The 15,614-nt window shown below is 41.7% G+C and overlaps 1 protein-coding gene across 4 annotated transcripts in view; it reads right to left on the bottom strand.

The window, feature by feature from the left end:
* The window catches only part of Unc-76 (fasciculation and elongation protein Unc-76), a 130,041-nt gene that overhangs the window by 40,747 nt on the left and 73,680 nt on the right, over positions 1 to 15,614 (bottom strand). For all 4 annotated transcript variants that reach the window (XM_071694141.1, XM_071694142.1, XM_071694143.1 and 1 more), the window contains exon 3: positions 334 to 442. In XM_071694141.1, coding sequence (XP_071550242.1) covers positions 334 to 442 — 109 coding nt within the window. The remainder of the gene's footprint in view (positions 1 to 333; positions 443 to 15,614) is intronic.

The following is a 15,614-nucleotide window of genomic DNA, read 5'->3' as shown; positions in this document are numbered from 1 at the left end:
AACCTTTTACCAACTGGTTGTAAAATGCAATATCCAGTTTCTCTCATTCCGTCACTACGGATGTAATCATTATCTTAAATACGGCTGTCATTTAATTACTACCATATTTAACAACACATAATCATTCCAACCAAAATTCAAGTTAGTAACGTGGGAAGAAAGTTTGAGATGTGGCACTTGAAGACAACGGTCTACGGTAAGGATAGTATACGATAATGGGTCTTTCACAGCAAGGAACAGTGTTCATGCCAGATAATTCTGGCTCAAGACCTCTTGAAATTCAGTATTCCTTTGCATAATAGTTGGAATGAGATAAACATGGCCAATACTAACCTTGATCTCGTTGAGGTTGAGGACGGGCAGGTATTGCTGACGAGTGTAGGTCTTGCTCCAGTCGATGGGTAAGATGTTGCCAAAGTTGCCCGTAATCGTCCACCACATCCTGCAAGGAAAGGATAACTTGGCCTTAGTTGAAGTTTTAATCACTAACGTCATAAAATATTCTGGGGCTACTACTTCATCTGGCATTAGTTATTCCTATGGCACTGCTTCCTGCTGAGATATCAAATATAATTGCGATGATCAATGACAAAAGAACACGTGATCCAGGAATATGCTGGTAGCTACGAGGAAGATGAAACACAAAAAGAGCGCTTTCGTGATATTTCACATCTATCATAAAAGCATTTGAATCTTTGTGTTCCATTTTCATTGTGGGTACCAGCACAAATAACTGCGTTGTTCAATCAGCTAACTAAACATTTGTAACATGTTGCTCCCTCTCTTAGCAAGAAAATGTTTGTGTTGCTCCCTTAGCTCTGATAACCCTAATGGTGTCTATACCTCTGCTTACCTCATAAATATTTCTTTTTAAAAGATTAGTCCATCAGCTGAAAATGATACTTCGACTAAATAAACGTCGATTTTTTTTTCTGCACACTTCTGTCTCCCATCTTCCTAATTTCCAGTTCCTTCCTTTAAAATCCATGTCAGTCCACTACAAGTTAAAGCCTCGCTCCTTGTCAGATATCTAACCCCCTAAGTTCATAGCCATTAGTAATGGAACTTATCCCATCATGCCTTCTTTATTGTCCTACCCTTTACAAAATTTCCCCTCTGAGTAAGTGCATTTATCATATAGTTTTTTAAAAAACGAAAATCGGTGACCTTATTCAGTATAACCAATAGACTTCTGCTTTCAGGATGTTCTGTTTAGGGTGCACCCACTAAAAACATTTGTTTGTGAGACGAAAAAGGATTTCGGATCTCAGCCATTCAGAAATTCAAGATGATTGCTAAGTTACTAAACTCAGTTGTTGTACAACTTAAAAAGACTAAAAGGCCTTTTGAATCGATGATGTCATGAATTATAAGTTTCAGATGAAAACCTTCGAGGGGTCTTCATCCACAAGGCCCGAGCTGGGCCCAGGATATTGGATTGGATTGTTGGTCAAATGAACTGTTGGACGCCACAACCATTACCTAAAAATTTCCTTTCGCCTTATGATACAACGAACTTAGAAGTGGAATGGTAACCAGTGAGAATGTATTCATCCCTGAAATACTGAAAGCTTCAGGTGGTAGCCATCCTGTATTCCTATCTGGCTATCCTTAGAAGCTGACAAGGAAAAGAATGGCAAATATTTTTTTCAAGCGTCATTCTAGCTTAATGAAAAATAAAAATTCTTGAAGATAATCTTTCAATTTACGAGATATGGCGACAGCTTGGCTGACCTAGTTAGGCTACCAAAAGACGAAGGACATGGACCGAGGACTATCCTCTCGGCAACACCAGCTCCTGCCTCAATTACTGACACGATTATTATCAATAATAAATACCACAATAATAAGCTGCAGTTGACACTTAGCAGATCAATATTCTATTCTTATTCTTCGAATTTTCAATGTTATTAGCAATTATAGCTACATACAACTTGTAATCTTAATATCATAGTGTGGCACCATCAGTGTGAATTATATTTTGCCAACTAGCTTAATTCCTTTTCAACTGGATCAATCAGCAATCATACAGAAGAAATATTTTTGGAAATATTCAGCAATTTTATGCGCACACAGTGATCAGCTCATGCCAGTCACTGAGGCCATGTTGAAATCTAAGCGAATCATTGGGTTGAAACTATCAAGCTAAATCAGCTCTTCTTAACCTATGACTGGGTGAGGAATCTGCCCCTGACCCCAATCATGCCTCAACTTTAACCTAAAGGTGGCACGAGAGGAAATAAACACCAGAGTAAACTAAGCGGTAATATAACAGTTGATCTAGTAGTGTCGACTACTCTGCAAAATAATGTTGCATATTCTTAAGTGATAATGTAATAACTAACTACGTTCACGTCTATAATGTAGCAGCCTGCCACCCACCCAGCTGGGCTTCTTCCTGTACGTGATTTGCAACAATTAAATTAGACCGTTCCACTTAGTAATACTAGACATTTTCTCTGGTACTTTTATGATTACATGTTAACTTGCGGTCAGCCCTTGTGACCCACGAGACCTTTGGCCATGTAAGCTTGTTGAGAACATATTGTACATATCAAGTTCCTCCCCACCACTCCATTGCACGCTCTCACTTCCCCATCCTCTCCTGACGACTCTCATGCTTTCAGTAGCTTTCACATTCTAAATGGTGTTCATACTGAAGGAAATGACTTTTGCTTATCAATCTTCTGATTCATTTTGTTTTAATATGACACTGACAAGTTACTTATGGGTCGACAGTTTGTATTCATAAGCCTACGTCATTCACTTATATTCACCTATCATTTTTTTCTCAATTGTTCTACTGTTATGCAAAAAGAAAACCCTAACTGATCATAAAATGTTTAAGTTTTCGGTATCCTCAAGGCCACGAGTCAAAATTTCCTCAAAGCTGCATTAAGAAAGAATTCTTTTCTTGACAAACCCTGAATTAATGACGATCAGACATGAGTCGCGAATGGTTTTACTGTCCATGACAGTTTAAAACAAGAGCGAGGCTACTGACCATACCAGGAATTTCATGGCTAACGTGCTATCAAGAGTACACTGTAACCACTTCCACCAAATCTCACAAAAAGTACAGCGTCCATCACTTCCAAACATCATTTCAAACCGTCTGTGTTTCTTTGCCTTAAAGTTTCGCTGGCTCTCTATATAACCGTATTTTGCACACCTCTCTCTATGCATCTCCTCCTATCAAGTAGTCTTCTTTGCCGAATATTTTTACGTTTCTTTCTGTCTTTATACCTTTCTCGTTCCTCAGCATTTTACATTTCTTTGTCTTTATACCTTCCTCGTTCCTCAGCGTTTTACGTTTCTCTCTTGTCTTTATACCTTCCTCGTTCCTCAGCGTATTCCTCGCTCAGTCTCATCTTTGCATCCATCTTTCCTCCTTTGGATTTCCTCCTCTCCTGCCAGTATGTGCCGCTTCCTCACATTCATCACGGTTTACCTCGACCAACAAGCATTTATAACCTCCAGGTTAATGGTGCCTTCATTCTTGACGCAGGAGCCACATCCTTGCGACTGCCTTTTCTGTGGACACCTGTAGTAGCACCCAACACGACCTTCACTTGTCATTACTGGCTAGGACAAAGTCCCGAGTTGCCCATGTCAATACAAATATCAAGGTAGTCAATTTCCTCAACTTGTTAAATACTGGAGTAAGAAATGCTGCACAAAGCAGAAACAGCCAAACGAGAATTTTCTTCGAAAGTTTAGTCCTATGTTCCTGACAGTACATCGCTAAGGCAAGAAAAGGCAAAGAAAAAAAAAATGAATAAATGAATGTAATAAAATGGCTGTAGCTCACTGCTGCGTTTAAAGACAATATTATCATTTTCTGTCAGCCGAAAATAATATGATGTGATGATTCCTTTCTGTAACCTAGCTTTACCAAGATAGAGATTTCTCCAACATGTGAGGAATGCTGCCCTCACCACCAACCATGTCTCTACCTGCCAAAATGAAAACTGACCGCTCGGAAAGTGTTAATAACCGATGAAGAGAAAACTAGAAAAGGCCAGTACCTTAATATACAGTTAGCTCTACACTGCAGCCGAGGTGCAGTAAATGAACATGGAAAATAGTGATAATTTTCTCTACCTCTCTTTAGTATGTAATCATTGATCCGTAACGATTTAATTTTCCATAATGAGTCTGGATACCCACTCTCGAGTAATACTACCCAGCCGTCTCTTAAACAAAATACTGCCTGAAATGTGCGTTTTTTCACAGCTGCTGGGAACAGTTCTGGAGGGTTCGGTCGGCCACAACCGACCAGGCTTTTGTTCTGGGAAGGTTAGTTTCCAGAGTAACCACACAATACCTCAACCTGGATCTTCAAAGTTCCTGGAAGTGGTGGATCCTTCTCAGCACCAAGATCACCGTTTTTTTTTTTTCTCCCATGGTGCAGGGTTACGCTGACTGGTTAAGTTTTGATGACCTGAACATGCAGGAGGGTGTAAGGCGTGCAAGGAATAGAATGAATTGGAACGATGTAGTATACCGGGGTCGACGTGGTCAATGGATTGAACCAGGGAATGTGAAGCGTCTGGGGATAAACCATGGAAAGTTTTGTGGAGCCTGGATGTGGAAAGGGAGCTGTGGTTTCGGTGCAGTATACATGTCAGCTAGAGGCTAAGTATGAACGAATGTGGCCTTTGTTGTGTTTTCCTAGCGATACCTAGCGCGCGTGCGGGGGGGGAATGAACGAAGGCAGCAAGTATAAATTATGTACATGTGTATATATGTATATGTCTGTATATGTATACATATGCATACGTTGAAATGTATAGAGATGAATATGTGCGTGTGTGTACATGTATGTATATAGATGTGTATTTGGGTACGCTAGGCCATTCTTTCGTCTGTTTCCGTGTGCTACCTCGCTAACGCGGGAGACAGCGACAATGTATAATTACGAAAAAAAAAATTGTATTTTTAGAGTGAATCCGTCGCAGATATGCTAGGGGAGTGCCTGCATACCCGGTAACATATCGTGAACGTTTATGTTTCCCAATCATCTTCAACTGCGATCAAAAGAAGTCTTAAGGATACACAAGAAAATACAGTTTAATCCAATAACGGGGCGAGGATATCATGATAGCACTAACAGTCTTTAATGCTGAATTTACGATCTCAACAATATTACTTCCATAAGACTAAGGTTGTCTTAAATAGCTTTCTTCCTTTTATTCTAAAAGCTTCTCATTCTATGGACTCTTTGAGGGAGACGGACGTTGATGGGGTCGGCCGACGTCCAGTTTGAAAAAAGCATTTCACTCCGGTCATCATGGCAGCGACGGCGCCAGGTGGGGAGGGATGAAAGTGGTGTTTATCGAGTTCTAACCCCCGACCCCTCCTCCCCTGCACGACATGACTTCCCTCACCCTCGAGGTGGGGTAACGGTTGGAAAAAAAGATAAGAGTACCATGTCCCCCTTCTCCCTGCCGACAAAAGACGTTCATGCTCTTACTTGTGATTTTTTATATAACCAAACCTACAACAAATCATAATCATACATATTTTACGGAAAAAATAAAAAAAACTACGAGGAGAGATGTGTGGTAACAAAAGGAGTGTGGTTGAGAAAGTAGAGAAGGGTGTGTTGAAATGGTTTGGTCACATGGAGAGAATGAGTGAGGAAAGCTTGATAAAGAGGACATATGCGTCAGAAAAGGAGGGAACAAAGAGAGGAGGGAGACCAAATTGGAGGTGGGAGGATGGAGTGAAAATGATTTTGAGCTATCGGGGCCTGCATATGCAGGAGGGTGAAAAGCGTGCACGGAATAGAGTGAATTGGAAAGATGTGGTATACTGGAGTCGACGTGCTGTCAATGGACTGAACTAGGGCATATGAAACGTCTAGAGTAAATCATGGAAAGGTCTGTGTGGCCTGGATGCGGAAATGGAGCTGTGGTTTCGGTGCATTACATATGAAAGCTACAGACTGAGTGAGAACAGATGTGGCCTTTTTTCGTCTGTTTCCGGGCGCTACCGATGCTATTTCCTATGGGGCAGGGTGACGCAGAGAATGGATAAAGGCGAGCATGTCTGAATATCTACGTGTACATATATATGTATGTGTATGTATATATATATATATATATATATATATATATATATATATATATATATATATATATATATATATATGTGCGTGCTTATATATACTTATGTGTATATGAGTGGGTGCAGGTCTTCGTCTGCTTCCTGGCACTACCTCGAAACGGCGGTTATAAAAAAAAAAATTAAACACACATACACACACACACACACACATATATATATATATATATATATATATATATATATATATATATATATATATATATATATATATATATATATTTTCTTCGCCTGTGTATCTTCATGAACTCCTGTCTTAAGAGAGGTAGCGCCAGGAACAACCAAAGAAAACGCCTCATCCGCTTACATCCATTCCCTAGTTGTCATGTGTAATGCACCAGAACCACAGCTCCCTATCCACATCCGGGCCCGAAACATTCTTTCATGATGCAACCTAGCCACTTCACATGCCCTGGTTCAGTCCACTTACAACACGTCGACTCCTGCATACCATATCGTTCCAATTCACTCAATCCCATGTACGCATTTCATCCTCCTGCATGTTCAGGACCCGATCACTCAAAACAATTTTCACTCCATCCTTCGATCTCCAGTTTTGGTTCCCCTTCGTCTCCCCTCCACTTCTGACACATAGATCCTCTTTTTCAACTTTTTGTTTTCACTCATTCGCTCTATATGTCCATACCATATCAGCACCTCCTCTTTAATTCTTTTCATTACAACCTTATAACCACACCTCTCTCTTATCCTTTTATTACTTAATCGATCTGAAACCACCTTACACCACATACTGTCCTCAAACATTCCAACAGCAACCCTCCTCTGAGCATACTCAGCTACAGCCCATATCTCGCATCCATACATCAACGTTAGGCCTACTGTACCATCAATACCTATTATGTACTCCCAAATAACGACCTCTCTTTCCACACAATCCTCTGTTCCAAGAAGCTTTGGCCCCACACTCACCCTAAAACTCGCTTCCGCTTCCACGCTTTCATTTGTTAACGTGTCCACTCCCAGGTATCTGCAGCACTCCCTCTAAAATGTGTCCGAACTCACATCTCAAGCTAACCTGTCCCTCACCTCTGCTAAACCTAGTAACTTTACTTTTGTTACCATTTTCTCTTAATTTCTTCCTTTCACACACACTCCAGACTCGGACACCGACTTCTTTCTTTTTTCTCATTCGAATCTGTCACCACTGGTGCTGTGTCATCAGCAAACAACAACTAACCCACTTCTATGGCTTTCTCGCTCTCTAGACTCCATACTCGCCTCTCTATCTATGACCACTGGATTTACCTCCCTCACCAAACCATCCAAAAACATTAACAGCAGAACCATCTTCACCTGGAATCACCCACCCTTCTCTCTAAGAACTCGCACGCACGCCTTGTACACTTGATATAAACTTCTCACCGCATACCGCAAAACTACCGACGGGCCTAAAAACTCTCTCTCCTCAGCTGCTACATTACAGCTCAAAGTCCCTCTGGCCGTACACTGTGCGCCAGAAGGATGAGACAGGCCACCCGCACTCCGGTACCGAGGATGCTGTAAATCGATTCGCTGGCATCTCTATGATATCTATAGCAGAACATGTCATGTTCAAACTTGATCACTTTAAAATATTTTACCACTGCGAGCCCGAGAGTCGAATCCAGGCCACCGAGAACGGTTGGCGACACAGCATACCACAAGATTACAGACCGATGGCCTGAAACGTAACTTTTTTTTTTTTTTTTTTTTATCGTCGCTGACCGTTCTCGTTCGTGACCCAGATTCGACTCTCGGGTCCGAAGTACTTAAGTCGTTTAGCCCGATCTATAATGTAAATAACATGTTCTTACATATTCAATATAAAAGACTCCAATTTGTTACAAGTCTGAAGCAGCTGCGCCAATTATAGTGCAGCGGTGGAGCCTGTAGAGCTATGTACAGGACGTACACACAAGAAGACACTTAAACAGATACAACATTAGAGAAAACCTCAGGGATTATCAAAAACTTGAGAGGATAATCAACTAATGAAAAAAAAGAGATGAATAAATGTAAGACGTAATGATTGCTGAGAAAGTACAGAGAACGGATAAATGAATAACCAAGGAAAGCAACACAAGGGAAGATCTGGGGAGGAGGGAGAGGCAAGGGAGCAGTACATAACCTTATGTAAACAGATCCCCGCTAAACATTACCAAAATGACGGGTAATGAGAAGCCACTAAAATCATGCCCTACACCACCAGCTAACGTACCTAGTCTCGACCACATGTACATATTTACTTCTCCTGAACTCACATGACACTTCTATGCCTACATGACATTATCTACCTTAATATGGTTTACCTTTCTATTATAAATTCGTACCTTCCATTACCACCCGAATTCTCTTTACTACCTCTCTTCTATTCAAACTTACCAAGTGTTACTATCATCACACACACATCAGATATTTTCACCATCGCGACGGTATGACATGCAAAAGCATACCCCAATTAATGCCATCTGAGATTAAAATAAAAAAATGAAGAGCATGACGTTAAGAATGTAGAAGTTAATCTAAACTCTGGTGGCTCTTCAACGTACAAAGGTTTTAAGAAGTAAGGGCGAAAGAAAGGAACTCCGCGGTTTTGCTGTTCGTGGAAAAGAGCAAAATACTGTCAATCCATGTGTGGGCTGGTCTCCAGACACAGACGCACTACGGCAAGCAGCAGCAATGAGGGCGCCGCCGCTAGTCCACCTGGCCTTAACGGTTGGAACACACAAGCCGACAGTAATGGCCGAAACAATACAATGCAGAAAAGAGTGAGAGGCAACATCACGGCGGACGGATATGGGTGGTTGAAGAGAGGCGTCAGGTGGAGACTTGGTATGGTGGAGAAGGCTTCTGACTCTACTCGGAGGGAGAGAGAGAGAGAGAGAGAGAGAGAGAGAGAGAGAGAGAGAGAGAGAGAGAGAGAGAGAGAGAGAGAGAGAGTTGAAGTCATCACATATGTGCGAGCAGTACCCCATATTGGAGCGAATGAGATTCCCTGTAGATGTGGAATTGCATCTCAGGAAAAAAAAACACCTACACAACACCTACCTGAGCTTTAGGGAATATTTTACGATATCTGTTGCGTGGGGAGTCTTAGGTAAAGTTAAGGTTATGGTTATGCCCAAAATGTTCATTTTATTGCAGGGTTGAACTGGTGTTTTGAAGTTTAATGGTAGAAAAACGAGTAAGGGGTCAGAGATGAATAAGTAGAAAATGTGTTTCTACACTCATGAATTCCACCAGGTTGTTGCTTCCCCATTCCCTGAAGCTGCAAAGGTAAAAAAAAAAAAAAAAAAATAACGGGAGGGGAGAATGTAGTTAAGAGAGGGAGGGAGAGCGAGTTGAAGAATGTAGACTGGAATCATCTGTGTGAGTGAGAACAGAGCTTGAGAAAGATCATTTATGCAGAGGAGAAAAAAGGGTAGGGAACAAGACAGCATCTTGATGGAGAGGTTGCTCCATCTATGACTACTATGTGATTGAGTGTTTAGCATAGAAAATGAACAGAGAACAATGAGAAGCACAGAAAATAAATGAAGGACGTTTAAAAAACAAGAATCTATGCCACACACTGTCTGATGTTTTGATGTCGTGAGCGACGACTATAGATTTATCAAGATATCAAGATCCTTAAGTGAGGAAGACTACATAAAGGTTAATCATCACAGAGATTGTTAATGGACCTTACGACCCAACAGCCGTATTAATGATCTGAAAGACAGGGAATGAAATTGTAAACATTTAAGCAAGTCAGAGTTAGGGAAAGTTTTCAAATACGTTGGGGGAAAACAGATGTGCGAACGATGTGGCGATAGTGAGAGCGGTCCACTTTCTTAGGAATAGGCCGTATCAAAGCATGCTTCCAAGGAGGCCACAGGGAAACTTTTCTACACGTATTAATCGCACTGGTTTACGACACTGCCTCTGCGCAAAGCTTACAAGAAGGTAAAGTTTGTGTCTTAAAAAATAGACAAAATGGGCGGGCACAAAACGAAGCTACTTCGGAGGTGTAATCCTTTAGGTCAATAAATATATACCATCCTGATCATACACTTTGGTCTACCTGCAGCTGGGAGAGCTCTCGAAGGACCTCGTGCGAAGACATACACAACAGGGAATTGGTTCAGTAGGAGGAGGGAGGGGGTAGATGTGGATCCATCCCGAGTTAAAGGAAAATAATTTCCCGAAAAGATCTACTTTACCAGTTGCTCCTCTAAGACCTAACCAGTTCTACTTTCCGTCTAAACTGTGTCTACTCTTCTTAATATGTTCCCGATTACTGTACTACAGTTTTATGCATATACCTGTAGAATTTCAACCAACAGTTGCATCTTCATATCTATATCTTTAATATATTCAATTTCTCTTTTCAAGCTTATGTACGAAACCATCTTCTAAACTTGTATATTTAACCGTCTTTTCGTCATAAATCTCTATCTATAGTATTTTTACAACAGAGTTTGAATTAAGAGTATATCAGTTCTTTTACTATCCACTGCGGTATGCACTACGCTCTAGCCCTGCGTCGTGGCAAACAAAGCTACTGGTTATTTTGTAAGCAGCTACTGTATCATCCTTGGCTAATCACTTCATTTGCTTCACCCAAACACAGTCTCTGATAAATAAATAAATAATTACGAAGCCGCCTCGTTTTCTTCCGTCCTTCTTCACTGACAAATTTGGCTAATCTCTCTCTCTCTCTCTCTCTCTCTCTCTCTCTCTCTCTCTCTCTCTCTCTCTCTCTCTCTCTTCCCCCTCCCCCAACTGATCAGCACAAAGCTGACAGGTCGACTTACAATAACAAACTAAGATGATAAGGACTCAATAAACAGGCCTTATGAGGAAGGACACAACAATGTTATCTCAGTCCTGTGGCCCCGAATGCGGTTTGCCTGCTCTAGAAACACTTTCCTTTAGAACTCATTAGAATCGATTTTAAACAATCTAGAACTCATTGGTAGTCATTCTAAAATATGTTCAACTTAAAAGTAAATATTCCACGTTAAAGGTATTCCAGCGTTCCATAATCATCACATTAAATACTACACGTACATAGTATTATGAAGATTTCGTTCTGGATGGAGCAACCACGTCGAAAAATGATAATACTACCTGCTCATTGACAGTTTGTCTTCACAATGTAAACCGTACAATCTCCAACGCTGAGAGGGATGCAGAAATAATAATGGCGTCAACTCAATGACTTCCAAGAATACCATTAAGAAAAACTCTTTTAGTTGTATGAAAAAAAAAAAAAAAGGGCAGGTTGGTTTCGCGGTGAACTAGGCTAAGTGTTGCCACTTAACTGATATGGAGCTGGTTTGAGTACTATGTGGCATTCCTGAATCATCATCACAACAGCAACCCTACAGTCGCCCAACTGGTTCACTTACCACTTGTTTCCACAGCATAACACCTCTTACACATACCATAGAATTACACACAAAATACATAATGGTGAGGCACCTGAAACCCAGAGAAGGGGGCCAGTGAGGATATTCCCTCAAAGGCCCAGTCCTCTGTTCTTAACGCTACCTCGCTAGCGCGGGAAATGGCGAATAGTTTGAAAGATATATATATATATATATATATATATATATATATATATATATATATATATATATATATATATATATATATATATAGAGAGAGAGAGAGAGAGAGAGAGAGAGAGAGAGAGAGAGAGAGAGAGGACAAGTTTATTTACGCTTCATACGTAAACTACAGAGCCTACCTTTGTTTTATGCTTGAGTAACTGTAAGAAAAGCTGTAACACATAAAACCGTAAGATTTAAAGATTGCTAGACTTGCTTTGACATATACTACAGAAACATCGAAAACATTCAACGTATAAATAAATCTATACAGGAGTGACAACCCAAAAACCTCGGCATACCTTGCAGTTCTGAAAACTCTTTATACTTAACGAGTCACGTCGTTAAAGTCAAATCTATCCTGGAATTAATGATCTGCCTTCTGAATACGTTTTATCATTCGACTTGCCTGTAACGCACGACCAAGTTTTAAAATCCACAACTATTACCAGCAACTCCGTACCGTAGCAAAAACTCAACGCGAGTTCCACCAACACGTCTTACAGTGAAAAAAAAAAAGGGGGGGGGGGCCACTTTCCAACATATTTATACTTGTAATCCATACAATCAAACCATTTTATTATATCAAACTGTAGCAAATTTATTACAGACCGCGTGAATACTATAATCGAAGAAAAAAAACCAAAAAAACTGTCGACAGTGTAACGCCACTCTCCCAAGTCACAAGAGCCATATCCTCCATCGTCAGCCATTTTCTTCACGTTGACATTGACTTAAAGAACATTTATAGAACCCATCATCATCACTTGACTGGCGGCAGAGTCATCAGCAAAAATAAGTTGGTCCAAAAAAATATTCAACTGCGTATTTATAACGATTTGTTCGTACAGATATATAAATCGAAATGAAAAACAAAATATTTACAAATATTCTTGTCTATAGACCTACACGGGATAGCAGAGTTGATGTAAATAAGGACACAATGATCAGAATCGACATACGTCGATGAGCACAATCAAGGTCATGAAAAAAAAAAAAAATTACAGAAAGATGAACAGCAAATCAAAATCTGGCGACAACGATGAAATACAACAATGCAGAAGACCAAATTCCATCAACATTATAATGCAATCTCAGAAGACTGAAAACGGGATCACTTGAAAGACAGAAAATGGGATTACTTCACGAGAGAGAGAGAGAGAGAGAGAGAGAGAGAGAGAGAGAGAGAGAGAGAGAGAGAGAGAGAGAGAGAGAGAGAGAGAGAGAGAGAGAGAGAGAGAGAGATTACTTGACTCTTCCAAAATAGGAATCCCCTGACTCCTGAGACCTAAAATAGGATTACATGACTCACAAGAGAGAAAATGGGATTATATGACACGACCAAAATAAAGAATAAGGTAACTTGACGCCGTGCCTAGCCTTGCTCAAGTCTGTGATAATGTTTTACGGTTATCCAGCGCTGGTAATCGAATGAGCGGTCGGAGCACCATAGCCTCCAACTGGACACCAACCTGCAGATCTAATTACACTCCCGCCAGCCACTATGGACTAGTGGAAGTTTCCAGTAGGTTCAAACTGGCGATTTTCTCGCAGTGGAGGTTTTCCTGAGTTTCCGGGAGGTTTTGCAGACGACGTCTACCTTCTGCATCAAATAAAATACACGAGATCTGCTGAATGAGGAAAGGATTATTCATATCTGACGAAAACTCAGGCGAGGTTTTCCTTAAATCAAGAGTGGAAATGCATTATGAAACTTTTCGCAAGAGAAAATCTTCCACGACGTGCGACTTCAGTGATTTTCATTATACATATATATATATATATATATATATATATATATATATATATATATATATATATATATATATATATATATATATATATATATATATATAAGAAATCATAAGGCCATACTTGAAGCCACAAATGACATATCTATTGGTTAACATTATCATAACGTTTGAAAACAAGAGATTAACATCATAAATATAGAGACATTCAAACACCAGGCCATCAGATAGCGGCAGCAGCAGCAGGTCACACAACTCTATCAAAACAAAAGTAGTAAAAACTTTTGTGATTCCTGCAGCACACAACGTTGCGACGAACCAGTACTTCCCACTGACATCAACCCACGTCTTCCCTTCACCAATGATATCAACCCACGTCTCCCCTCCACCGCTGACATCAACGCACGTCTTCTCTCCATCACTAACATCAACACACGTCTTCCCTCCACCACTGACAAACACACGTCTTCCCTCCACCACTGACATCAACGCACGTCTTCTCTCCACCACTAACATCAACACACGTCTTCCCTCCACCACTAACACCAACACACGTCTTCCCTCCACCACTGACAAACACACGTCTTCCCTCCACCACTGACAAACACATGTCTTCCCTCCACCACTGACAAACACACGTCTTCCCTCCACCACTAACATCAACACACGTCTTCCCTCCACCACTAACACCAACACACGTCTTCCCTCCACCACTAACATCAACACACGTCTTCTCTCCACCACTAACATCAACACACGTCTTCCCTCCACCACTAACACCAACACACGTCTTCCCTCCACCACTGACAAACACACGTCTTCCCTCCACCACTGACAAACACACGTCTTCCCTCCACCACTGACAAACACACGTCTTCCCTCCACCACTGACAAACACACGTCTTCCCTCCACCACTGACATCAACCCACGTCTTCCCTCCACCACTAACATCATCACGCGTCTTCCCTCCACCACTGACAAACACATGTCTTCCCTCCACCACTGACAAACACACGTCTTCCCTCCACCACTAACACCAACACACGTCTTCCCTCCACCACTGACAAACACACGTCTTCCCTCCACCACTGACAAACACACGTCTTCCCTCCACCACTAACACCAACACACGTCTTCCCTCCACCACTGACAAACACATGTCTTCCCTCCACCACTGACAAACACACGTCTTCCCTCCACCACTGACAAACACACGTCTTCCCTCCACCACTGACATCAACCCACGTCTTCCCTCCACCACTAACATCATCACGCGTCTTCCCTCCACCACTGACAAACACATGTCTTCCCTCCACCACTGACAAACACACGTCTTCCCTCCACCACTAACATCAACACGTCTTCCCTCCACCACTGACATCAACCCACGTCTTCCCTCCACCACTAACATCATCACGCGTCTTCCCTCCACCACTGACAAACACACGTCTTCCCTCCACCACTGACAAACACACGTCTTCCCTCCACCACTGACAAACACACGTCTTCCCTCCATCACTAACATCAACACACGTCTTCCCTCCACCACTAACATCAACACGTCTTCCCTCCACCACTGACATCAACCCACATCTTCCCTCCACCACTGGCATCAACACATGTCTTTCCTCCACCATTGACATCAACCCACGTCTTCCCTCCACCACTGACATCAACACACGTCTTCCCTCCACCACTGACATCTACACACGTCTTCCCTCCACCATTGACATCAACTCACGTCTTCCCTCCACCAGACATCAACACACGTCTTCCCTCCACCAATGATATCAACACACGTCTTCCTTCCACCACTGACATCAACACACGTCTTCCCCACCACTGACATCAACACACGTCTTCCCTCCACCATTAACATCAACACACGTCTTCCCTCCACTACTGACATCAACACACGTCTTCCCTCCACCATTGACATCAACCCGTCTTCCCTCCACCACTGATCAACACACGTCTTCCCTCCACCACTAACATCAACACACGTCTTCTCTCCACCACTAACATCAACACACGTCTTCCCTCCACCACTAACATCAACACACGTCTTCTCTCCACCACTAACATCAACACACGTCTTCTCTCCACCACTAACATCAACACACGTCTTCTCTCCACCAC

This window comes from Panulirus ornatus, chromosome 56, assembly GCF_036320965.1.
Source record: "Panulirus ornatus isolate Po-2019 chromosome 56, ASM3632096v1, whole genome shotgun sequence".
NCBI lineage: Eukaryota > Metazoa > Arthropoda > Malacostraca > Decapoda > Palinuridae > Panulirus > Panulirus ornatus.
Note: the sequence above shows the minus strand (reverse complement) of the source record. Positions and strands in the feature narration are given on the sequence as shown.